At 45.2% G+C, this 24,956-nt stretch overlaps 1 protein-coding gene across 2 annotated transcripts in view; it reads right to left on the bottom strand.

The window, feature by feature from the left end:
- The window catches only part of SPATA6 (spermatogenesis associated 6), a 67,765-nt gene extending 51,110 nt beyond the window's left edge, over nt 1-16,655 (bottom strand). The window contains exons 1-5 of one of the 2 annotated variants that reach the window (XM_044301296.1): nt 16,414-16,655; nt 11,804-11,953; nt 6,084-6,146; nt 3,002-3,211; nt 1,834-1,906 (exon numbers count right to left, since the gene is read on the bottom strand). In XM_044301296.1, coding sequence (XP_044157231.1) covers nt 1,834-1,906; nt 3,002-3,211; nt 6,084-6,095 — 295 coding nt within the window. In that variant the 5' untranslated portion in view covers nt 6,096-6,146; nt 11,804-11,953; nt 16,414-16,655. The remainder of the gene's footprint in view (nt 1-1,833; nt 1,907-3,001; nt 3,212-6,083; nt 6,147-11,803; nt 11,954-16,413) is intronic. The other variant, XM_044301297.1, reaches the window with a different exon arrangement.
- Nucleotides 16,656-24,956: the final 8,301 nt, after the last annotated feature.

The following is a 24,956-nucleotide window of genomic DNA, read 5'->3' as shown; positions in this document are numbered from 1 at the left end:
TTCCACCCCTGCCTGTAAACTTCCAGCATGGATGGGGGTCACAGAAGCCACTGCTGCCAATGACTGGCCTCAGCGATGACATGTTCCCCAAGCGGCTGGTGCACTGTGATTGGTTGCTCTGGGCAATAAGGGCAGTTTCATGGTTAGTTTTAATAACTCTTCCCCTATTCCTAACCCTCTGGGGATAGAATTACTGATCTGACGGCACACGCTGTGAGCTACACTGACACACAGGGAGCAGGACTTGGTAAATTGCACCAGATTTACTAATCGTGTGTGCCAGTTTGGGCGCAAAATAATAGTGAGCTGGCATACGGTAGAGGAGAGGGTCTAACTTCTTTTGAGATGCTGTTTAAAAGCACAAGAGCTTCCCGTGCTGGGCAGATGAAACAACAGTAATTTAAGGCTACTTTCACACTTGGGGCAGAGTGATCCGGCAAGCAGTTCCGTATGCCAACTGATGGCATTAGTAAGACTGATCATGATCAGTCTTAAAAATGCCTGATCAGTCAAAAGAACGCATTGAAATGCCGAATCCGTCTGCCAGATCTGGCATTTAGGCAAGTCTTCAGTTTTTTTTCGCCGGAGATATAACCGTAGCATGCTGCTGTTTTATCTTTTGCCTGATCAGTCAAAATGACTGAACTGAAGACGTCCTGATGCCTCCTGAACGGATCGCTCTCCCCTCAGAATGCATGGGGATAGTCCTGATCAGTTCCTTTCCGGTATTGAGCCCCTAGGACGGAACTCTATGCCGGAAATGAAAAACGCTAGTGTGAAAGTAGCCTAAATTATGCTAGAAAAAAATTATTGTGTCCATACCTATATTTATATGTAGAGAGCATGTATGTATTTCTGCAATGTTGTTTTAGTTTCTTCTCCGAAGATAGTGTTTCTCCTTAGCGTCTTCTGCTTCAACCCTGTGCGATGGCGCAGCTCCGGCCGGCAGCTAGCGCACACGGGGGAAAGCGTTCCTATGTGCCGTCACACTCAGGTACGGAAGCCTGTGAGGGTCAAAATTGATCCGACGCGCTTCGGAATATGCATATTCCTTCGTCAGGGATTCTTTTGAGCCGAGCAGATTCATATATCGTTTTCCTGCTCATTCTGGTCTTTGAAGTCCAGGAGGCGGAGCTATCAGTGATTGACAGCTCTCTCTGTATACACAGTCAGAGAGGGCAGGCTGTCAATCAATGATAGCTCCGCCTCCTGGACTTCAAAGTCCTGAACGAGCAGACACAATATTCAACCTGACAAGTTCCCTTTAATGTAAATCTAAAAGTACCCATTTATATCAATGAAGCGATACCTTTAGAATTTATTCCCAATTATAACTGCAATTTTATTTAAAATTTTTTCTGTTCTACAAAAAAAAAAAAATGGAACTGAGAAAGATCCTAGGGAGAAGCGGAAAGGGCAAAAAAAAAAACAAGTCACATCCGATAATCTAGGTTTGTTGAAGGGGTGCTCCAATCTTGTATAGTGAATGCATATCCCTAGGATAGGCCATCCCTTTACGATTGTGAGTGTACGACCTCGGGGATCCCCACTAATCCTCAAGATCGTGTGTTGATCCCCCAATGATCACGAAGTGATAGCATATAGTGTGAATACATCAATGACTGAAGTTATTGATATTTTTTTTTTTTATCTATTTTCCCAAAACCTAGTTGGCTCATTTCAGTTAGGTTTTCCTGATGCAATTATGTTTTTTTAATTAAAAAATCCAGATATACAGAGTAGAATTGCAGCCACGGGAATGAGCCTTAATGCGGATATTCTTTTTAATACAAAAATATACTTTTTCCGTGAGCGCACGATGCCGTTACTTACCAGTGTGCAGCCTTGAAGATTCATCTGCAGAACAGCAGAGCGCAGTAGTGTCAGGGGAAGAGCTGGTTTCTACCTGCAAATAAGAAGGGTCTTAAAATATAAAAGTAATGGCCATGAGGGCAGCTACGGCAGGAAACCCACAAGGCTGCTCTTAAAGGAGCATTCACATCTAAGATCATTATAGCATACAGCTAGGACGGGTCATCACTTTAGATTTGGTGGAGGTTCCAACGCATGTGAATGGAGTAGAGCTGCGAGTGTCCTGCCAAGAAAAGCTGAAGGGGACCAAGCACTGAATCAGCACAGCGATTCTCAGGACTGGTGGGGGGTCAGACCATCACCGATCATACGGGAAAGGCATATCCTAGTTATAGGCGATTACTTTATAGGGGTGGCACTAGCCCTTTTAAAGGGGAATTTCGGTAACTTCCAAGTGATCCCCTCTCCACTGGTCCTGTACACCTGGCCTGATGGACCATGCTGCTCCATTCATTCTCTATGGCAGTGTTTCCCAACCAGTGTGCCTCCAGCTGTTGCAAAACTACAACTCCCAGCATGCCCGCACAGCCAAAGGCTGTGCGGGCATGCTGGGAGTTGTAGTTTTGCAACAGCTGGAGGCACACTGGTTGGGAAACACTGGTCTATGGGACTGTCGAGCGCAGGGGATTACGTTCTCTGGATTGGTTGGTGTTCCTGTGGTCAGGCCCTCACCAATCAATTAGTCATACCCTACCCAATGGATAGGGGCGTCATTTAAGTTATATCCCTATAAATCCCTTTTCCTAGAAATGGAAATTACTGGACACCAATGGTAGATATTAGAGACGAGTGAAGAATTCCAAAATTCTATTTGGCTGCTTTATCCAGAAATTCGGATCGAAGCCCACTTTGTGGACTTCGATTCGCTCAACACTAGTAAATATATGTATAACATAACACAGGGGGGGGGGGGGGGTCAGCTGGCTCTCCGGCTGCTGTGAAACTACAACTCCCAGCACGCACACTTGCTCATATGTTCTTAAAGGATTCTGGGAGTTGTAGCTTCAGAACAGCTGATCCCTGAGATAGTATAGAAATATATAATGTAACATAAAAGTGTTAGATCTGGGCTTGTCAGGTTGAGGCAGTGTAAACTAAAAATAAAGCACCATTTTCTACACGGACTTACATGTCTGACTACAAATGGGGGCTTGCTGCAAGTCTCCTTCTTGAATTCATAGGGCCCCAGGTTCAAATGGGCGAGCCTCTGCCTGGAGTCCTCGGAGAGCTCGCACATGCGTCTGTTGGTATATGGGGATGGGGAGCGAGATTTGGAGGCGATGGTTGGCTGTTCGTATCTCCTGGAGGTTCTGGATGAGCTACGCTTAGGCGTAAAAGGCTGCAGAAAACAGAACTGCGTGTCAGCGATGGACGGACTCTGCAAACGTGATGTCAACAGACCCTAAGGGTCCAGTCACACGTTTGTCTTGTCAATCCGCAATACCCCCGGCCGGCACCCCCATAGAACTGCCTATTCTTGTCCGCAATTGTGGACAAGAACAGGACATGTTCTATTTTTTTCCCGGAGCTACGGACCGGAAGATCAGGGCCGTGCTACGGAAATGCGCATGCGGAGAGCACACAGTGTGCTCTCCGCATCCATTCCTGCCCCATTGAGAATGAATGGGTTCGCACCCAAACCGGATATTGCGGAACGGATGCGGACCCATTCCACGGACGTGTGAATGGACCCTAACTGAACAAGAAAAACTGCTACAGCTTTCAAGTTCAAAAAAAATAAAAAATTGAACCATGTCTGGTCATTAAAGGGGAAAAACAGTCTAGTCTTGAACTGGGGAAGCATAGACACTATAGACCAGGGATCAGCACCCTTAAGCACTCCAGCTTATGTGAAACTACAACTCCCAGCATGCATACCTATTCGGCTGTTCTTGTAACTCCCAAAGAAGTGAATGGGGGATTTGGGAGTTGTAGTTTCAGAACAGATGCATCCCTGCTATAGACACTACATACAAGAAAGGGGAACTTTTCAGGGCGCATACACCTGACCGATTACATCAAGCATCGCCACTGTTTCAGTGTCTCTACAATAAAACGCACGATTTTAAATGACAAAAATACGTGGTCTCAAAAGGCAGGAAATGCTCAACCCCCAAATGCAGTTGTGCATTGATGCTCGGGGGAGCAGATACTGCGCTTGTGGTCTGTTGCTAAGGGCGATCCCCAGCAAAAAAATGCATACAGTGGAGGATGCCCGCAGCAGACCACAAGTGCCACAGAGACATCCTACGCCAGATAGTGAAATGTGTGGACGTGGAACGATATATGGAATAAATAGTTACAAGAATAGGTGCAAACAGTAACATCTGACTAAACCCTCAAATGAGACTTTAGCCAGTATATCCTTATATTAAGGACATACCTGAGCCCGCGCACCACGCCAAGGTTTCTCAAGTGGCACGGGACCTAACGCTAAACCTACCTGTACAGTATGGGTAGTGCCAGGAGCCAGTGGTCCGACTCACAGCAAACAGCTCCCTCCAGTGTGACTAACTACACATACAATGGGAGGAGGCTTAGAGTCCCACCCGTGGCTGGCTGATATGTTGCAGGCCTCACAGGTGCACCTAATGCTGCCTGTGGATGGTAATCAAGGTGCATTTAGATTGGAGTTTATACACCTCCACATATAAATATACGGGCAGCATTTAGATGCACTTGTGAGGCCTGCAACATATTAGCCAGCCATGGGTGGAACTCTAAGGCCCCTTTCACACGGGCGAGTTTTCCGTGCGGGTGCAATGCGTGACGTGAACGCATTGCACCCGCACTGAATCCGGACCCATTTATTTCTATGGGGCTGTTCACATGAGCGGTGAGTTTCACGCATCACTTGTGCGTTGCGTGAAAATCGCAGCATGTTCTATATTCTGCGTTTTTCACACAATGCAGGCCCCATAGAAGTGAATGGGGCTGCATGAAAATCGCAAGCAAGTGCGGTGAGATTTTCTCTCATGGTTGCTAGGAGACGATCGGGATGGGGACCCGATCATTATTATTTTCCCTTATAACATGGTTATAAGGGAAAATAATCGCATTCTAAATACAGAATATATAATACAATAGCGCTGGAGGGGTTAAAAAAATAAATAAAAAATTAACTCACCTTAATCCACTTGTTCGCGCAGCCGGCATCTCTTCTGTCTTCTTCTTTGAGGAATAGGACCTTCGATGACGTCACTACACTCATCACATGGTCCGTCACATGATCCCTCACCATGGTAAAATATCATGTGACGGACCATGTGATGAGCATAATGACGTCATCAAAGGTCCTATTCCTCAAAGGAGAAGACCGGAGAGATGCCGGCTGCGCGAACAAGTGGATTAAGGTGAGTTAATTTTTTATTTATTTTTTAACCCCTCCAGCGCTATTGTACTATGCATTCTGTATTATAAGGTAAAATAATACAATCTACACAACACCTAACCCAAACCCGAACGTCTATGAAGAAGTCTGGGTTCGGGTCTGGGTACCAAACATGCCGATTTTTTTCACGCGCAAAACGCATTACAATGTTTTGCACCCGCGTGGAAAAAAAACAAAAAAAACAAACAAACATGTAACGCAATTGCAGTGAAAACTGACTTGTTTTAGTGTCAAAAATCGCACCATTTTCCCTGAACGCATCCGGCCCCAATCCGCAACGCCCGTGAGAAAGAGGCCTAAGCCTCCTCCCATTGTATGTGTGGTTAGTCACACTGGAGGGAGCCGTTTGCTGTGAGTCAGACCTTACGCTGCTGTAAATTTGCCCACTGCCTCCTGGCACTACCCATACAGTACAGGTAGGTTTAGCATTAGGTCCCGTGCCACTTGAGAAACCTTGGCGTGGTGCACGGGCTCAGGTATGTCCTTAATATAAGGACATACTGGCTAAAGTCTCATTTCTAACATCAGTGTGAGGGTTTAGTCAGATGTTACTGTTTGCACCTATTCTTGTAACTATTTATTCTACAATAAAACCACTTACTGTTAATTAAAGTCTAATTGAGCCGACTACTTTCTTTAGTGCGCAGAGATCTGGGGCAGTAAACCTTTTGGCGGAAACACAAAATATAATAAGAATAAAAAAAAAATATATATTCCAGTCCATCTCCTCCGTAACACAAAAACGGTTCACTTGGCCTCTCTTTACATAATGCCTTCTGTCATTAGACAAACAAGAAGTAGCAGCGGAGCCCTTTCTAACCTGTTTCTGCATTCTCCGCCCGTAGCTGGGTCACCGTTCAAACACGCGTTATCCGACAAATCCCTAGAGGGGGCACAAAAAACAATAATTAAACATCAAGGTCTAGGAGAAAAGGCGATTACAGGTAAATGTCATGCCGTGTAACAAACTGGGGTTTAATTGTAAAGCTTTCCCTTTGTAAAGCTTCCAGACTTTAATAAAGATAATTAAGAAAGACGCGGGACTGGTAGAAAATGTCAGGCAGATAACATTTGCATTTCTGACGATTCAATTACAAATGATTACATTGCTTTGTACAACAATTAGGATCTGACTTCTATTGCGACAAGCGTTTTGTCAGGTTTGACGATTCTAAGTGGCAAGCTTAACGGGAAAATAAATAAAAAAACAAAGAAAAATAAAAAAAATAAAAAAACTTTAGACATTTGACACCATAAAAGGGATGAGATCATGTCTTAACGAAGAAAAACAATACAAGGAGGAATCCTGTAAAAAATCTCATTGATGAATAAGTCAAAGGCTGAGAGATCCTTTCAATGCGATTTTCAAAATACGCAGAACAGTCTCAATTTTGTAGCAAATATGAAAATTTGATTTGAATGACAACGATCCCTTAACCCCTTAGTGACCAGCAGTATGCCTTTTTATGGAGGTCATTGAGGGGCCCCAGCCTAGCCCGTTTAGAATTTCTACTGCAGGTAAAATGCACGCCAGGTTTAATCGCTACGTGTGAACATACCCTTACTTAGCTCCAGTGCCCTATTCGCCATTCCGGAGACTGAATCAAGATCCCTCGCTGCCAAATTTCTTCTATTTTCGGCTCATTGAGACAACCGTATACGTTTTTGCGGTCCGCAAAACACAGATACCGGCTGGGTGCAGTCCACATTTCCGGACAGCCCCAAGATAGAAATACCTATGCTTGTAAGCAAAAAACGGACAAGAATAGGGCATGTTCTATCTTTTTTTGCAGAACGAACGTACAGATCTGGACAGCACACAGTTTGTAGTCAGCCTTTTTTTTGTGGTTTCGTTGAAATGAACGGGTCCGCATCCGTTCCACAAAATTGAGGGTTGAATGAGCCCTTACAGTTTCTCCAGACATTGACTTCAGTTCGGGCTTCAGCCATTCTGAAGAAGCAGAGTTGCAGTGTAAAGCATGAAAGAGGAAAGCAGCAGAAGCTAAAGCTTCAGATACTAATAGACAAAGCTGCATTTACTGATCGTGCACTAAGGGTATGTTCACATGGCGGATTTTGCCTCTGCAAAATATGCTGCTTATTCCGCACCAGGAACCGCTGCAATTTTCACTTTAAATGCAGTGGCCCTGTTCCCACTTCAGCCCCACCGAATGGAGCTAAACCGCCAGTAGACACCTGCGGCGGCTTCTAGTGTAGTCTGCCCGAACACCAAGCCAAGAAGGGATGTGTCCCCTTTTGGTGCAGTTGCAGCTTTAAACCGTCGGCGGTGTGAACGGCAGCATGGCCTCATCACATTATACACTGCTCGTTTCCAGGGGCTAGGACCACCCTGCAATCCAGCAGCAGTGGTCCTGCTTGCACATATAGGAAAAAGTGTAGGCCTCTCTGGTGGCTGGGGTCGTGGGAGTGCGCATAGGCAAGCGCACGACCACTGCTGCTGAATTGCAAGGTGGTCGTAACCCCTGGAACAGAGTTGTGTATAACGTGATGGAAAAATGAATCAAACCAGAAAAGGAAGCGATATAGACAATCACAATACATTAGTAGTGCCTGGTATTAACTTTGTGTACATGATAAATGCCATTTGTTGAACTTAGACATCCCCTGTAATGGAGCAGGTAAGACTGCAAAAAATCCCTAGCAGGTAACCATGTCCCAAAGGTGCCGATTATGGATTTTTCCCGGGCACACCAGTGCAGTATACAGCTTCTAACCTATCTGGATCTTTCCAACAACTACAAATATGCTGAATGGCTGTCGGGCAACAATTCGCCTTGTGATGACAAATTGCAGCCTTTGTGCCTATCTGCTTTATCATTGAAATATTAAAGACAAATAAAGGGATATTAATATTAATATACAGGGGGGAAGCGTTCCATCAAAACCGCCGTCCGCAATGTCAGAGCATTCTCAGGAAAACTTCCCATATAATCCAGTAATAGGCAGGCGAGTCATAAATCTTGCATTTACTGATAATGACATATATATAACAGCACTTAAGTGAAGTGCCATTTTATTCAGTGGAAACTGTATTAATGAGTACTCGAAGCTATGGGATGCATTTCAAAAATCTTTTCAAGGACTTTCCTGCTTAGGACAAATTATGTCTGCCGCTGATCTTACAATGACGAGCAATTCGCTTCCACGACGGCCAGTTTGAAGAACAAAATCTACGGCAGTGACCTCTTCCCTGCCATTGGCGTACAGGCGACATATTTGTGGTAAAACAGACTCCCAATACCGACTGATTTTACAATCCATTTTCACCCCCAACCCTTTCACTGAAAGAAACTAAGGAAAAAAAATTTAAAAATATGTAATCGCAGGATTCTGCAGCGACAATCAGCGATCGACTATAAGGAAACCTAGCAGAAAGTGGTCAATATCCCTGCAGCGCCACCACAGGAGAAATGAAGCATTGCAGAGTTCCCACTGAAGTTAAAGATCCATCAGTGTAAGGGTCCTGTCACACGTCCGCAAACAGGTCCGCATCCGTTCCGCAACTTTGCAGAACAGGTGCGGAACCATTTATTTTCAATAGGGCCAGAATGTGCCATCCGCACTTCGGGAGCCGAAAAAAAATAAATAAATAGAACGTGCCCTATACTTGTCCCCAATTGCAGACAAGAAAAGGCATTTTCTATGAGTGCTGGCGATGCGGAACACACATTGCCGGTGTCCGTGTTTTGCGGATCCACAAAACACATACGGACATGTGAATGGACCCTAAGGCCTCTTGCAAATAAACGTATTTTTTCTCCGTTTATGTTCCATTTTTTGCCTTCCGTATACGGAACCATTCATTTAAATGGATACGCAATAAAAACGGAAGGTACTCCGTATGCCTTCCGTTTCTGTATTTCTGTTCAAAGATAGAACATGTCCTATTATTGTCCGCATAACGGACAAGGATAGGACTGTTCTATCAGGGGCCAGCTGTTCCGTTCTGCAAAAAAAAACAGAATGCACACTGACCTCATCCGTATTTTTTGCGTATCTGTTTTTTGAGGACCGCAAAATAATGAAAAAGCCATACGGTCGTGTGCAAGAGGCCTTAGGCTAGGTTCACACAGCTAAAATCTGCACCATAAAAAACTGTGATGTGGAAATGCTGTCAAAACTGCAAGATCCCAAAAAATAAATAAATAAAATAAAAATAACACACCCATAGTTATATTAGCCCTTCCCCCATGACTTCTGAAGCGGATTTGAGATCAGCGTGCACAAGGTGATGTTTGTCTCAATGAAGTCAATGGAAAGCTATTGTTGGCGTTTAGATGGTGGATTACCCTAACACACGTCCTACTCTTTTGCGTCTGCTTTAAGAGGCACCCTCCGTTACTCGCGCACGCTGTGGGATCCGGAGCGTCTCATCAGGGGTCATGTGAAAATATACCAATTAAGCACTAAGGGGGACATTTATTAAAGCGGTTCTCTCATCTCAGACAATGGGGGCATATCAATAGGATGTGCCCCCTTTGTCCGATAGGAGCGGGTCCCACCGCTGGAACCCGCACCTATATCGAGAACAGAGCGGTCCAAAGTGGTGGCTGGAGGACTCTAGCCTGGCCACCACCAAACACTCTCCCCAGTGAATCGGTGCACACTGCACATAACGGGCCACCGCTCCAATTCACTTCTATGGGCCCGACAGAAATAGCTAAGCCAGAGTGCGGCTATTTTCGGCGGCCCCATAGAAATGAATTGAGGGCAGCTGCGCGTGTGCAGTACGCGTCCACCACTTTCGGGGCTCCGTTTAGGAGATATCGGTGGGACCCACACCTATCAGACAAACTTGAGACCGGACCATCTTAAAGGGGTTTTCTCATCTGAAACAAAGGGGGCATATCACTAGGATATGCCCCCTTTGTTTCAGATGAGAAGACCCCTTTAAGATAGTCCGGTCTCAAGTCCCTCTGCGCTGCCTGAGGAAGCACCAAAGTCACGTAGCGGTGCAGGCTTCTAAGTAAGTTTGGAGCTTCATCTGGCGGTCCGTGCGACAGGCTTTACTCTATGCCGGCGTAGATTTAAGCCATTTTCCGCGCTAAAAACCGGCATGGAAAATGATAAATGAGCCAGGCCTGCCGGACGCCCACTTCCCTGCCCACGCCAAGCCCTCTTTGGAAAAGTGGTGTGAGCGGGGAAAAGACAGCCCACACTGCGTGCTGTCCGCATGTTCCGTGACCCCACAAAACAGATAGAGCATGTCTTATTCTTGTCCGTATTGAGGACAAGGGTAGGACATTTTTGATAAATGGTGGCATGCACTTGGCTGGGATCCGTGTTTAGCAGATCCGCAATTTGTGGCAGTGTGCATGAGGCCTTACACACAATACAATCCTGGGAGTGTCTCGATAAATCGGTATCTCCTAAAGGGGCGTTTGAGAATGGGTTTTCTATACTAGACTTCCATTTCACTAGAATACGATCCACAAGTATTACTCCTCCCTTCCGGATACCATTCTGGATGGCGTGTGATGTATATACAAAAACGTAGCTGCCCTCTTAAAAGGGGTTTCTAGTTGTATATCGCAAACCTTAAAGGTGTTTTCCCACCACCAACACTGTGACCCCCAGCGAACACAAAATCGGAGGTTCCGGAGTCCCATAAGAGAATGAAGCAGCGGTGCACATGAGTGACCACCGCTCTATTCACTTCAAAAGGGGAGATCTGGGGCCACCTGCTAATGGGGTATAACGACTGTAGCATACACCCTTTATAGGGATATATTTATTACATACCACTGACCTATAATAGGGGTCTTTTTCTTTTGTGGACCGTATGCGGAAGTATTCCGTCCATTCAGCAAAAAAAAATTTTTAAAAATAGAACACGTCCGCATATTGTCCGCATTACGGACAAGGATAGGACTGTTCCATTAGGGCCAACTGTTCCGTTCTGCAAAACACACGGGCGTCATCTGTATTTTTTACAGCTCGCAAAATACATGTGGTTGTGTGCATGAGGCCTTACTCGGCGGTTCGTATAACTCCCATGGAAAGGAACGGAGCATTCTGGGAGTTGTAGTTTCCGAACATCTGAGGAGCCGGAGGTGGCAGATCCCTGATCTAAAACAGTAAGGGCTCATGCACACGACCGTATGTATTTTGCAGTTCGCAAAAAACTGATACGCAAAACTTACGGATGACGTCTGTGTGCATGCCGTATTTTGCAGAACGGAACAGCTGGCCCCTAATAGAACAGCCCTATCCTTGTCCATAATGCAGACAATAATAGGATATGTTTAATTTTTTTGCGGAACGGAAATACGGACATACGGAAACGGAATGCACGCGGAGTAACTTTTTTTTTTTTTTTTTGCGGACCCATTGAAATGAATGGTTCCGCATACGGTCCCCCCCCCCCCCCCCCCGACAAAAAAAATGGAACGGACATGGAATGAAAATATATGTTTGTGTGCATGAGCCTAGGACCCTCACCGATCACTAGAACAGGGGACCCCCGTCCCTCCATCCCTTCTGCAGGACTCTCCAAACCTTAATAAGAAATGCACTTACTGGAAGGAAGACGACGAGATTTGTGAAGGAGGCAGGGATCATCCACATGTCCACGGTGTTAGCACAGGGTCACACTGCTGCTTATCGCAGACAGGACGCCACACACTCTGTTGCTGAAGCCGTTTCCATGGAGGGGACTATTGCACTACGCTGCAGATAAAAGCAAGGAAAACAACTGTGTAAACTTTGATGTTACTCCACTACACTGAGCCCAGACCAGAAGCTTTTCACCGGGTATTTAAAGGGCCAGTTCCACCTTCAACGCAGGATATGCCATAAATGGTTGACAGAGGATAAAATCCGCAGCGCAAAAACAGACAGGCTGCATAGGCTACTTTCACACTTGCGGCAGAGGACTCAGACAGACAGTTCCGTCGGCGGAACTACCTGCGGCATCCGGAAATCCGGACACAAGTGGATGGCATTTGTTAGACGGATCCGTCTGATAAATGCATTGAAATACCGGATCCGTCTCTCCGGTGTCATCCGGAAAAACAGATCCGGTATTAATTTTCGTTGCATTTTTAAAGGTCTGCCAGATCTGTTTTGCCAGAACACTTAATGCCGGCACTTAGGCTACTTTCACACTTGCGTTCAGAACGGATCCGTCTGCATTATATTGTAAAAAAAACTCTAAGTGTCAATGGGGGACGGATCCGTTTGAAGATTGAGCCATAGGGTGTCATATTCAAACGGATCCGTCCCCATTGACTTACATTGTAAGTCTAGACGGATCCGCACGCCTCCGCACGGTTCGGGTGTCCGCCTGCTGAGCGGAGCGGAGGCTGAACGCCGCCAGACTGATGCATTCTGAGCGGATCCGCATCCACTCAGAATGCATTAGGGCTGGACGGAAGCGTTCAGGGCCGCTTGTGAGAGCCTTTGAACGGAACTCACAAGCGGAGCCCCGAACGCTAGTGTGAAAGTAGCCTAATACACTTCAATGTAAATTAATGCCAGATCCAAGTGTTCAGTATTTTTGGCCGGAGAGAAAGCTGCAGCATGCTGCTGTATTTTCTCCGTCCAAAAAACGTAAGAGGGACTGAACTGATGCATCCTGAACGGATCGCTCTCCATTCAGAATGCATTAGGAATAAAACTGATCAGTTTTCTTCCGGTATTGAGCTCCTGTGACGGACTCAATACCGGAAAACAAAAACGCTAATGTGAAAGTGCCCTAAGGCTGGGTTCACACCTGAGCGTTTCTCAAACGCGCGTTTTCCGCGCGTTTTTTGTAATAGTAAACGCGCGTTTGACGCGCGTTTGTGTGATTGACTGCAGTGTCCTATGGCCACAAACGCGCGTCAAAACGCCCCAAAGAAGCTCAAGTACTTGATTATGCGTCGGGCGTTTTACAGCGCGATCGTACGCGCTGTAAAACACCCAGGTGAGAACCATTCCCATAGGGAAGCATTGGTTTTCATGTGTTGAGCGTTTTACAGCGCGTTTGAACGCGCTGTAAAACGCTCAGGTGTGAACCCAGCCTTAGGCTACTGGAACAAGTTGCGTATTAATATGCAGAAAATCTGCAGCAAAATGAAATAAAAACAGCACATAAATCTGCACTATTTATTGTGCTTTTTGTTTATTGCAGATTTACGGTTTATGGTAAGAGGCTGTCTGACTGCGGACGGCATTTATCATGTAGAGAACGTTATAGGGGTTGTCTGAGCTTTTACTATTGATCCTCCGGATAGATCATCAATATCAGATCGGAGGGGGTCCGATATCCGGCACCAGTGGTCTTTGCCATAGACAGCAGCAGTGGACTGGAAGAGAGACGGCATGTGAGCACTGTGCACGCCATCTTCTCTTACAGCTGATCAGCGGGGGTGCCGGCTATCCTGAGGATAGGTCATCAATAGTAAAAGCACGGACAACCCCTTTAATACAAGGCACTTAGTAATGTATTGTGAGTGTGGTATTGCAGCTCTGCCCCATTCACAGCAATGGAGCTGAGCTGCAATACCAGACCCAACCCATGGACATGTGTGGCGCTGTTCTGGAAAAAAGCAGCCATTTTTGTTTTCTTTTAAAATCTTGGACAATACAGGCACTTACTAATGTACTGTGATTGTCTAAATTGCTTCTTTTGCTGACTTGATTCATTTTTCCATCACATTATACACTGCTCATGTCCATGGTTCCGACCACCCTGTAATCCAGCAGTGGTGGTCGTGCTTGCACAATATAGGAAAAAGCACCGACCTCTCTGGTGACCTGGACCATGGGAGCGCACATAGGCCAGTGATTTTTTCCTATATTGAGCAAGCACGACCACCTCTGCTGGATTGCAGGGTCGTCATAACCATGAAAACGAGCAGTGTGTAAAGTGATGGAAAAATGAATCCAGCCAGCAAAGGAAGCAATATGGACAATCACAATACATTAGTAAACGCCTTGTAATAACTTTCTCTACATAATAAATGCCATTTGCTGAAGGGAGAGGACCCCTTTAACAAGGGAAAACCACTGTACATGAATGATTTGCACAACAACTGATATGCTGCGGATTTTAAAATCTGCACACCATGTCAATTTCCGCGCTTACAAAATACGCAATGTGCACGTGAGATTTAGAAAATCTCATTCACTTGGCTGGTGCTGTATTACACTGCGTTTTTTTTTCTGCACAAAAATCTACACAGAAAACCTACACATAATCTGCAACGTGTGCAAGTACCCTTGAAAGCTGCACCACACGTCAGTTTGTGCTGCCGAATTTTTTTTCCCACTGCATTTAGATGTGAATTTCAAAAACCTCATGCACTTTTACGGCTACGGATTTTTTGCACACTATTCCACGAAAGAAAATCTGCATCGTATCTGCTAGATGTAAATATACCCTTAGGGCCAGTTAACACTGAGTTTTTTTGTGCTGATTTTGGAGCGTTTCTGCCTCAAAATCAGCTCTAAAAAAAAAAAAAAAACACCTCAAAACAGCCTCCGATTCATTTCAATGGCAAGCAGCACTTGATTATTTTTTTTTTTAAATGAAGCGGCGTGCCCCATCAGCGCTGAATCTCTTGTTGAAATGAATGGTGAAGCACAAAAAAACAGCTCCATGTAAGGGCTCATGCACACGACCGTATGTATTTGGCGGTCCGCAAAACATGGATCGGCAAAAAAAAATACAGATGATGTCCGTGTGCATTACGGAACGGAGCAGCTGGCCCCTAATAGAACAGTCCTATCCTTGTCTGTAATGGCAATAGGACATTTTCTATTTTTTTGCGGAACGGACACAGAATGCACACGGAGTAACTTCCGTTTTTCTTCATGTGTTTTTTTTTTTTCCATTTTCTGTGTATTGAGCACCCACCTCAAAAACCACACGTCAAAAACCACACGATTAAAAAAAAAAAAAGTGTGGATTTCAGTGTCAACTGGCCCTTCTGCACACAAACGTAGTGTCCCGTTGCCGTATTGCGGACCGCATATGCGGGCCCCGTTCCATGTGCATTCCACATCACGGATGCGGACCTATTGACTTGAATGGGTCCGCAAATCCGGAGATGCGGAACGGAACCCCACGGAAGCACTACGGAGTGCTTCTGTGGTGTTCTGTTCCGCAAGAAGATAGAGCAAGTTCTATCTTTTTTGCGGAGCGGACGGATCGCGAACGGGGTCACGATCCGCATGCGGCTGGCCCACTGTCGGTGCCCGTACATTGCGGACCACAATTTGCAGTCCGCAGCACACGTTCGTGTGCAGGAGGCCTTAGAGCAAGCTTCTTCTAGTGACACACCCTCTAAAAGGCCAGGGCTCCGCGGCACCCACATAAAATACGACAGTTGGGATACGAAGAGATCCCATGGCGTACAACAGTACGGCAAAGCAATGCAATTTAGCGAATGTGCGTTTAAATGCTGCAGCGGCTATTTTAAGAGCGTTCCACACCTTTCTCCTCGCGCCAGCTCTGCTGATCCATAGGATTAGGATCCGTTCTCCGTACACTGCGAAAGCAGAACAGAGCCGAGGCAAATCGCTCTGAGAAGCGCCGCTGCACCTTTCATGCTTTGTGCGAAGGTTTACCCTTTATGAATAGTGTTGAGCGAACTTGTGTTTTAAGTTCGGCGTCTAAAGTTCGGGATCAGGTTATCGAAGAATTGCGTTATGGATTCCGCTACCCCAGACCAAGTGCTAGCGGAATCCATAACGCGATTCTTCGATAACCTGAACCCGAACTTTAGACGCCGAACTTAAAACACAAGTTCGCTCAACACTATTTATGAAGACTGGCACAACACACAAATGTGCGCCGGGCGCCATATTTATCTACAAGGCGAACTCTCTGCCATTTTTACAATCGACTCATAGTAGAAAAAGATTCAGAAAAACTTCAATAAAATTGCGCTCACCGAAACTTCAAAGCCTCGCCCACTTTTTATGATAATATTATTATTTAATGCATTTATATGACAAAACTGAATAGAAATGCAATCGATATTGTATGGGCAAAACAATGGTAATTCAGAGCATTCACTATGTTGTGGAACTACAAGTCCCAGGACGCCATGCCAGACAATAATATGGAAACGATATAAAAACTCAGTCGCAGCCATCCATGACATGTGGTTCACAAGCACTAACAGAAACAGAGGCTTTACCCCGGGCGCGGTCTCCATATGATCCGTTCCCTTCGTCCGTTGAGGCCCGAGGCCCCGTCCTGTAGTTGTGGGCGGTCCCGCCTCCGGAGGCTCGTCCCTCTGGATGTTACATCACCCGCGCCCCCGGCTTCACCCTTGTCACAGGCCTTCCATACTGCACACAAGTTCTCCGGCCGTCGGGGAAAGTGTGGCTGCTTTCTTGAAGTTCTCCGGGAGGAAGTCTGTGTAGTAACCCCGGGGTGGAGGGGGGGGCAGGAAGGAGCAGCCATGGTGGAGGAAATGATGTGAAGCCCATAGAGATACATAGCAACCAGGAATTATTGTTTTTCTAAGAATAAAAGAAGGCTGTAATTAATTAAGATACACATTTTCAGAATTTGGTTGTAATTATCTGTTTTGGGGAAAGTTGGGTGACAACTAGTGTTAAGCAAACTTGTGTTTTAAGTTTGGTGTCCAAAGTTCGGGTTATCGAAGAATCGCATTATGGATTCCGCTACCACGGACCATAACGGAATTCAGAATCCATAATGCGGTTCTCGATAACCCGAACTTTAGACACTGAACTTAAAACACAAGTTCGCTAACACCAGTGACAACCAATATGGCTGTCATTGCAGCCTTTAGAGGAATTGTAACCCAGCTTTTCCCGGCTCCTGAACAGTAAGGTCAATTTCGGACGAGCGTGTTCACGCCGGGAAATTTGCACCGCGCTGGAGCGTAATTTCCCGGTCAAAACTGTGCTCCTGTGACAGGACCTCACCTCATGGCTCATGCAGACAGCTGTAGTGTTTTGTGGTCCGCAAATTTCAGACTTCATACAGATTTTGTGCACACATATCTGCACCGCGTGCACTACCGTAAATGCGCCTAATGAGTACCATATAGTGCTGTAATAGCAGCCATAGTCCTGGTCACCCAGCTTTCTTGGTCTCCTGAATGGCGATCTTGCAGTGTTATGCCGCAGCTGTTTAGTGGTAAGGATTTATCATGCAAAACTTGATACATTTCCCATATAGAAGTTCTGGAAAGTTAGGTAAGTGCTTCTTCAGAAACTGTAATGAAGCTTTGTTGTTTGTCATCCTGCTTTCCCAGAAACGGATTTAACTTAAGATGTGTATTACAAACTTCCATAATAAAATACCATATTTTTTGCTTTATAAGACGCACTTCCCCCCCCCCAAAAGTGGGGTAAAAATGGAAGTGTGTCTTAGGGTCCATTCACACGTCCGCAATGTGTTTTGCGGATCCGCAAAACACAGACAGCGGCAATGTGCGTTCCGCATTTTGCGGACCGCACATTGCCGACACTAATAGCATATGCCTATTAGAATAGGACATGTTCTATTTTTTTCGGGAACGTAATTGCGGACCCGCAATTCCGTTTCGCAAAATGCGGAACAAAGTTGCGGACGTGTGAATGGACCCTTATGAAGCAAATACTGGTGAGCGCTTCCATTATGGAAGCGCTCACAAGTATGCAGTAGGTGCAGGGAGTGAGGCGCTGCAAACACTGCTGGTACTCACCCTCCCTGGTCTTCCTCTCTGGGGGGCCACGTTGCACTGTCCTGACTGCGTACAGCGTGATTCAGGGAAGACAAGGGAGTGCAACTGCTACAGAGGCCGCAGTACCAAGAGAGTAGTGGCGGAAGTCTCATGGGGGTCTGGCATGGAAGTCTGATCGGGCTCAGATGTGAGGTCCTGATATTAGAGTCTGACCTGAGGGTCTCGCATGGAAGTCTAATGGGGGTCTGATGGGAGGTCCTGATATTAGGGTTTGACCCGAGGGTCTAACATGGAAGTCTAATGGGGGTCCGATCTGATGTCTGTTGGGGGTCTGATGTCCTGCTATGGGAATCTGATATGAGGTCTGATGAAAAAATTATTTTCTTTCTTATTTTCCACCTCTAAAACTCTTACCATCAGGTGCGTCTTAAAAAGCGAAAAATACAGTAATTGCTCCATCATCTGTAATTCGCTGGTCTTCATTAGCCTAGTGATTTATAAGGGTTGTCTCATGGTATTGCCATGTACACTATGGGCAGCGATTTGTGACCCTTCTCTATTAGCCTCAGGTCTCATCATAACCATCCCTTTGCTCCATGTTCCCATAGTGGGTATTTATTACGTTTTTTTAAGTTTTTTTTAAACATCCTTATTTCTAAAACTAGACAAAAATGGCAAAATAAAATGTAGTTAATCCTTTAACAAAATAAAACAACATATGTATGATAGAAAAAAACACAAAAATGAAAACATTTAACAAATTGTCAAACAAGAGTGTGCATTCTTATTCTCACAGACAAGTGTGAATGAGCCCAAAAGTAAGAATCTGCAGCTTTCCTGAATGATTTGGAGCTTTGCTAATTTTTCTGCGCTGACTTTCCCCCTTCCGCAGATCTGCAGCAATTCTACAACCTCTGGGTCAGTATATTCACAGTGTGACGTGGAGAATATCTGCCGCAGCTTGGCAGTGGTGGACATCATGGGATGTTACATGATGGCTCATTGATAAAGGCAGAAGGAACAGCACCAAGGATACTGGCAGTAAGTAGGATTTCGTCCTTCCCTACCTGTAAGTATATCTGTTTTTATGCAGATTGTAACACGAAAACATAATCTCAAGCAAATTATAGCATTTGCAATTTTCTCCATTACACGGCTGACAGTTTCTCAAAAACAAATATGCGACAGATAGGACATACCCAGGAGAGTCTGCATTTCTTAAAAATCCCAGTCTCTAAAACAGAAGTTTAGAATCACAAGCTCTGCCATGTCTGAACGTCTTAAAGGGGTTGACTGCGTGTTTAACACTGATGACCTTTCTTCAGAATAAGTCATCGGTATCTGATCACTAGGAGTCCGACTCCCGGCAACCCCTCCGATCGGCTATGAGGAGCGACCACGCACGCCACAACCTTTTCCTAGTCCAACCTTGGCCTAGGTACAGCTCAGTCCCAGTGAAGTGAAATGGACGGTGCTGAGCGGAGGCCACGGTGCTTACCGGAGCACCGCACCTTCTTCAAACGAATCAGCTAATCGTCAGGGGTGTCCAGAGTCGGACTCCCACCAATCAGATGCTGATGACCTATTCTGAGGATAGGCCATTACTAGTAAACACTTCGGCAACCCCTTTAGGCTACGTCTACACGACGACATGACTTATTGTCATGCGACAGATAGGGCACAACTACACTGCAACATTTGTAGCGCAACATTTTGTTGCACTAATGTCGCGCAACAATTTTTATAATGGCAGTCTATGGTGTCGCACTGCAACATGCGACATGCTGCGACTGCGACGCAACAGTCGCAGAAAAATCCATCTCGAATGGATTTTCTGCGACTGTTGCGTCACAGTCGCAGCATGTTGCATGTTGCAGTGCGACACCATAGACCAGTGATGGCGAACCTGTGGCATGGGTGCCAGAGGCGGCACTCAGAGCCCTCGCTGTGGGCACCCGCACCCTGGAAAAAGTCTAAGGTGTACTAATATGCCTTCGACGTTTTCTGCCGCTCATCAGGGCACGGTGCACTATGAACGGCACAGGCAGTACACTGAATGTAGGCAGCTATTACAGCTAAGTGATAAAGTATATAGAAGATATACTATACTGGACTGTAGTATTCAGGTTAAATTGCTGTGTTGGCACTTTGCGATAAATAAGTGGGTTTTGGGTTGCAGTTTGGGCACTCAGTCTCTAAAAGGTTCACCATCACTGCCATAGACTGCCATTATAAAAATTGTCGCACGACATTAGTGCAACAAAATGTCGCGCGACAAATGTCGTCGTGTAGACGTAGCCTTAATGGGGTTTTTCAGATTAGAAAATAGCTCAGATTTCGCTTCCCCCAAAAAAGAGCACCACCCTTGTGCATGGGCTGAGACTTATATTGCACTTGCAGTACCAGATACTGCTGGCACTGCTTCTAATCTTATACAGCCCTTTGTAAAAGGTTTAGCTCACAGATTTAAAGGGCATCTGTCAGCAAATAATTATGACACTGGCACGCTTTCTCAACTTTGATTGACTTTAGGAGAAGTCAGGGCCAGGCGTGTTTATGTTTACACTGCCTGCCCCGTCAATAAAAGTGGAGATGGCATGACTGTTGCAGAGAGCAGAGCCTCTAGGTGTAATGGTAACGCCCCCGTTGCTCCTAGAGGCTCATTTGCATATATTAAAACCTCATTTTTCTCAGCAATGAGGGCACATATGAACATGGGACCAACACAGATGCCTTCAGATGCCAAGTGCACATGTAACAGGTCAGCCAGTGTCATAGGTACAGACCTGCTGACAGATGGCTAGCTGATTAGATTGAAGCCGATTTGGCTTTTATTCCCAGGGAAGTCACATTACAGGTAGCAATACATTGCGACCATTCAGTAAAATGGTCATCCATGCATCCTATAGGTGCTCCGAGTCCGCCAGAGTGGTTCTCCATGGTTATGCATAGAGAAGGGCCCGAGTATATGACCTCCAATATGCCATAGTAGAGCACATGAACGGGGCTTATCTTCTTGAGACAACACCTTTAGGGTACGGCCGCACAGAGAGGAATCTGCTGCTGTTCATCCTATGTGAAATCCGCGGTGGATATGCGCAGCATGAGTTGACATGCTGCAGATTTAAAGGAGTTGTCAGCTTCATTTATATTGATGACCTCAGGATAGGTCTTCAATATCAGATCGTCGGGGGTCCGACAACTGGCTCCCCCGCTGATCAACTGTTTGAAGAGAAGGCAGCGCTCGTACGGGTGCTGCCTTCTCCTCACTGTTGACCTGCTTTCCGTCTAAACCGCAGCGGGGAGCCGGTTGTCGGCCTCCTGCTGATCTGATATTGATGACCTATTTTGAGGATAGGTCATCAATACAAATAAAGCGGACAACCCCTTTAGGATCAGAACTACAGGTCAGTTTACATTGCAGATTTTTTTATTGCAGATGAGATTTCTTAAAACCTCATACACTTTTCTGATACTGCAAAACGCTGCAGGTTTGCCGCATGCAGTTCCGCATTGTATCCGTCCTGTGTGGAGATACCAGAGGAACACGTCCGATGTAAAATGTTATTTTGTAGTTCCCTTTAGTGCTGCGGAGAGGCCATTTGTTTGCTTGAATTGAAGTCATAGCTTCAGAGTACATGAAGGATTGCTATATACCCTGCATGCGGAGGCTATAGGATAAATCACCAGCGCAGAGGAGAAGCAGAGCCGTAGAAGGTCTCAGCCACAGAAATTGGTTAACACATGACATTTCAGAAGCAACACTGTAGTTGATCTTTAAGTCCTGTCATTTAAAATGTCCTTTATAAGAACTTTTAGAGGCCGATAGCCATGGTAAGGTCAGGCTGCCAGGATTTACAAATTAAATATCGACAAAGCCCACTTGAGATGCAGAAGTATTTGTAGATCTTAGATTCTGTCACTGAAAAATAAATATACTTTGGACTTTACGCCTTCCTTTGTTTTGGATCAGAATGGGAGACCTGATTGGGATAAACAAGGTCACGGAGAAAAAGCTTATATACAGTGTTTTATATGCTGACCGAAGGGGGTTTTGGTACAAAATATACGCTCAGAAATCATGCTTGGATGTAGTCCAAGAAAAGCACAAGAGAAAGCACAGTAAAACTTTAAACATCACCTAAAAAAGTCGCCTGCATTACAGCGCCCTTGGTGGCTGGCACTCAGCTTTCCACAGACCCTGAGTATGAGGGACGTCAGTACTGTTGAATTCTGTCCCCAGCCATGAACTCTCGTAGGTCATGGATCAATCTTGCAGGTGGTAAAAGACCGCCTGTGCTGGGATGTGGGCATGTCAGGCCGGAGAAGGCCTGTGGCCTGCACTACATGGCAGATGAGAGAGTGGAACGGTTATCAGGTGAGTATTTCATTTAATTTTATTTTTATTGGGCTCACTCTGCAGGAGCAAATTACTACAGGGGGCACTGTGAGAGGCTTTATTACTAATGACACCACTATGGGGTAGCATATTACTGCTGGAGGCATTAATCGTTAGGGGCACTTTGCTTTGCTCTGTTATTTCTTAAAGCGCTACTTGGTCACTATAAATGACCGCATATTTGTAAATATCGGACCGCGCTGCTATATATCCACCGGAGGTATTCCTCTTTAGTTTGAAGCCATATGCACCATCAGATATAGAGAGACATCGGTATCCACACATGACGCTCTCTTAATCCTTGAGCCGCTCTGTAAATTAGCAAGGGAGTCGCACAAATGGTGAAGCACCGTCAGCCAGGGACAATTCTAAAAAGATTTATTACACCCATAAAAATAAGTGAATTAAAACATCTCATAAAGGATAAAAGTCCTCTTGCTCTTGCCCGACCCGGGTTTCACTTGACACTTCGTCAGGAGGGAACATGTATTCCTATTGTGGGCTGTCCTTTTAAATCCACTTAAATCCCACCCCTCCATTACTTGAGGTGACGTAAATATCAATAAAATTCACATAATCAAATATACAAACATAATTCCACATAAAAACTAAAATACATTTATAATTACTAGCAGTTATTCCAATCTCCATTCATTATCCTCTATTCCCCTCCCTTTAGGGTCCATTCACACGTCCGTTGTTTCTTTCCTGATCTGTTCCGTTTTTTGCGGAACAGATCTGGACCAGTTCTGTACCCATTCATTTTCAATGGGTCCTGAAAAAAAATCGGACTGTTGTGCTGTCCGATTTTTTTCAGGACCCATTGAAAATGAATGGGTACAGAGCTGGTCCAGATCTGTTCCGCAAAAAACGGAACAGATCAGGAAAGAAACAACGGACGTGTGAATGGACCCTTATAATCAGTATTAACACAACCTCCATTCAGCTGCTTCATTAGCATCACGTGTTGTTTCGCAACCTATCAGAGATTACACCCGAATGTCACGGATGATGTTGCAGATAGCTGGAAGTTATGATAAAACGTCCGACTGGCTTGATCCCAAACTAAGGAGCATATAGGTGACCCCTATAAAACCCTAAGAGCTCATCCTGACTGCTAAGCACATACAAGGGTCTCAAAGGTAGACGATTGTATGTCCCCCGTAACCTAAGACTGTTTGACACCTGAAAACCCTATAATAGTGAGGGGACACGACCACCTGCTCCCTGCACTTCATACGGGGGGAGTCAGGGTCACCTAGAATCAAGCCAGCAAGGAAACACAATACATGAAAGGACTTATCTGAACAAGCAGCAGCAGAAGCCTCCAGCAGTGAACACTTCAATCCAGGAAGTAGTATAAACCGCAAAGTGAGGCAGTATGGGAGGGAATATAAAGGAAAGAGGATTCGTCTAAATAGGTGACACCTGGGAGAAGGAAATGAGATGAGAAAGTGAAACCAAAACAAAGAACATCATGCAAGAGGTAAAGAAGGATGTCTGTCAGACCTTCTCTTAGAACTGGCGGTGACACCGACTTCCTCCACACGCTCATCTAATACACTTATACCTCATCATACTGCAGGTATTTCTCCCGTTTCAAGCTCTTGTAAATCACAGCTCTCGACCAACATACCATCTTTCACACACAAAAAACACACACAACGCCAATTACATAGAAGGATAAAAATACCATTCTAACCAATTCCTCCTAGTTGTTCACACAGTCTGCAATATAAAACGTATCTCCCATGCACTATAGTATAACTTCCAAGGCAGTTCGACCTTATTAATAGTGTGTATATTTAATTATGTGAATTTTATGTATATTTACGTCACCTCAAGTAATGAAGGGGTGGGATTTAAGTGGATTTAAAAGGACAGCCCACAAAATACAGACACCCATGTGCAGCCAGGCTAGGAGACTGGTGCAAATGCCCCACGCGTATCACCACTCAGGTTGGCTTCATCAGCGGTGAGTCATGAGTGACGATATACGTGTCACAAAACATATTCTACATTTCTCAAACCAGCACCTTAATCTGAATACTTTTGTAATTGCATGTAATTAAAAAATTTGCATAGCCAGTGAGCTATTCAATGTATCTGTACAGCGCCACCTACCGTTTGTTCTTTTCCTTATTTTTTTCTCCACCTCACTGAGCTGGTCGCACGTGCCCAGTTTAAATTTTCAACTGCCACCAGCCATATATTCTGTTAGAAGCTGTAGCAGTTACAGGGAGAGAGCTGCAGCAGAAAGGACACGTCCCCTGAGCTGCCAGGCTGAAGATAATCTAGCAGAACAATTGGAGCAATGAATGGGGAGATCTCTGGATCCATGTGAGGTACAGGGCTGGTTCTAGCTTTGTTAGAAAGTGATTGTCATGTACTATATGATGTCTGATTTTTATTTTTAAATGAATCCTGGGATAACCCCTTTCAAGATGCCACTAATCACATTGTATTATGGGATCGCCATTTAAGCAATTGCAAAGATGTTTTGCATCATCACTGGGACTTTTAAAAGTTCACTTTCCATTTAATTTCTACAAGTATCAAATGTGCTATTCCTTTAGGAATTCTATTTTTTTCATTGCATACAGGCTATAAGATATGAAAGATTCACCCACTGAATAGGTGA

The sequence above is a fragment of the Bufo gargarizans genome, chromosome 7, assembly GCF_014858855.1.
Source record: "Bufo gargarizans isolate SCDJY-AF-19 chromosome 7, ASM1485885v1, whole genome shotgun sequence".
Classification (NCBI taxonomy): Eukaryota; Metazoa; Chordata; class Amphibia; order Anura; family Bufonidae; genus Bufo; species Bufo gargarizans.
Note: the sequence above shows the minus strand (reverse complement) of the source record. Positions and strands in the feature narration are given on the sequence as shown.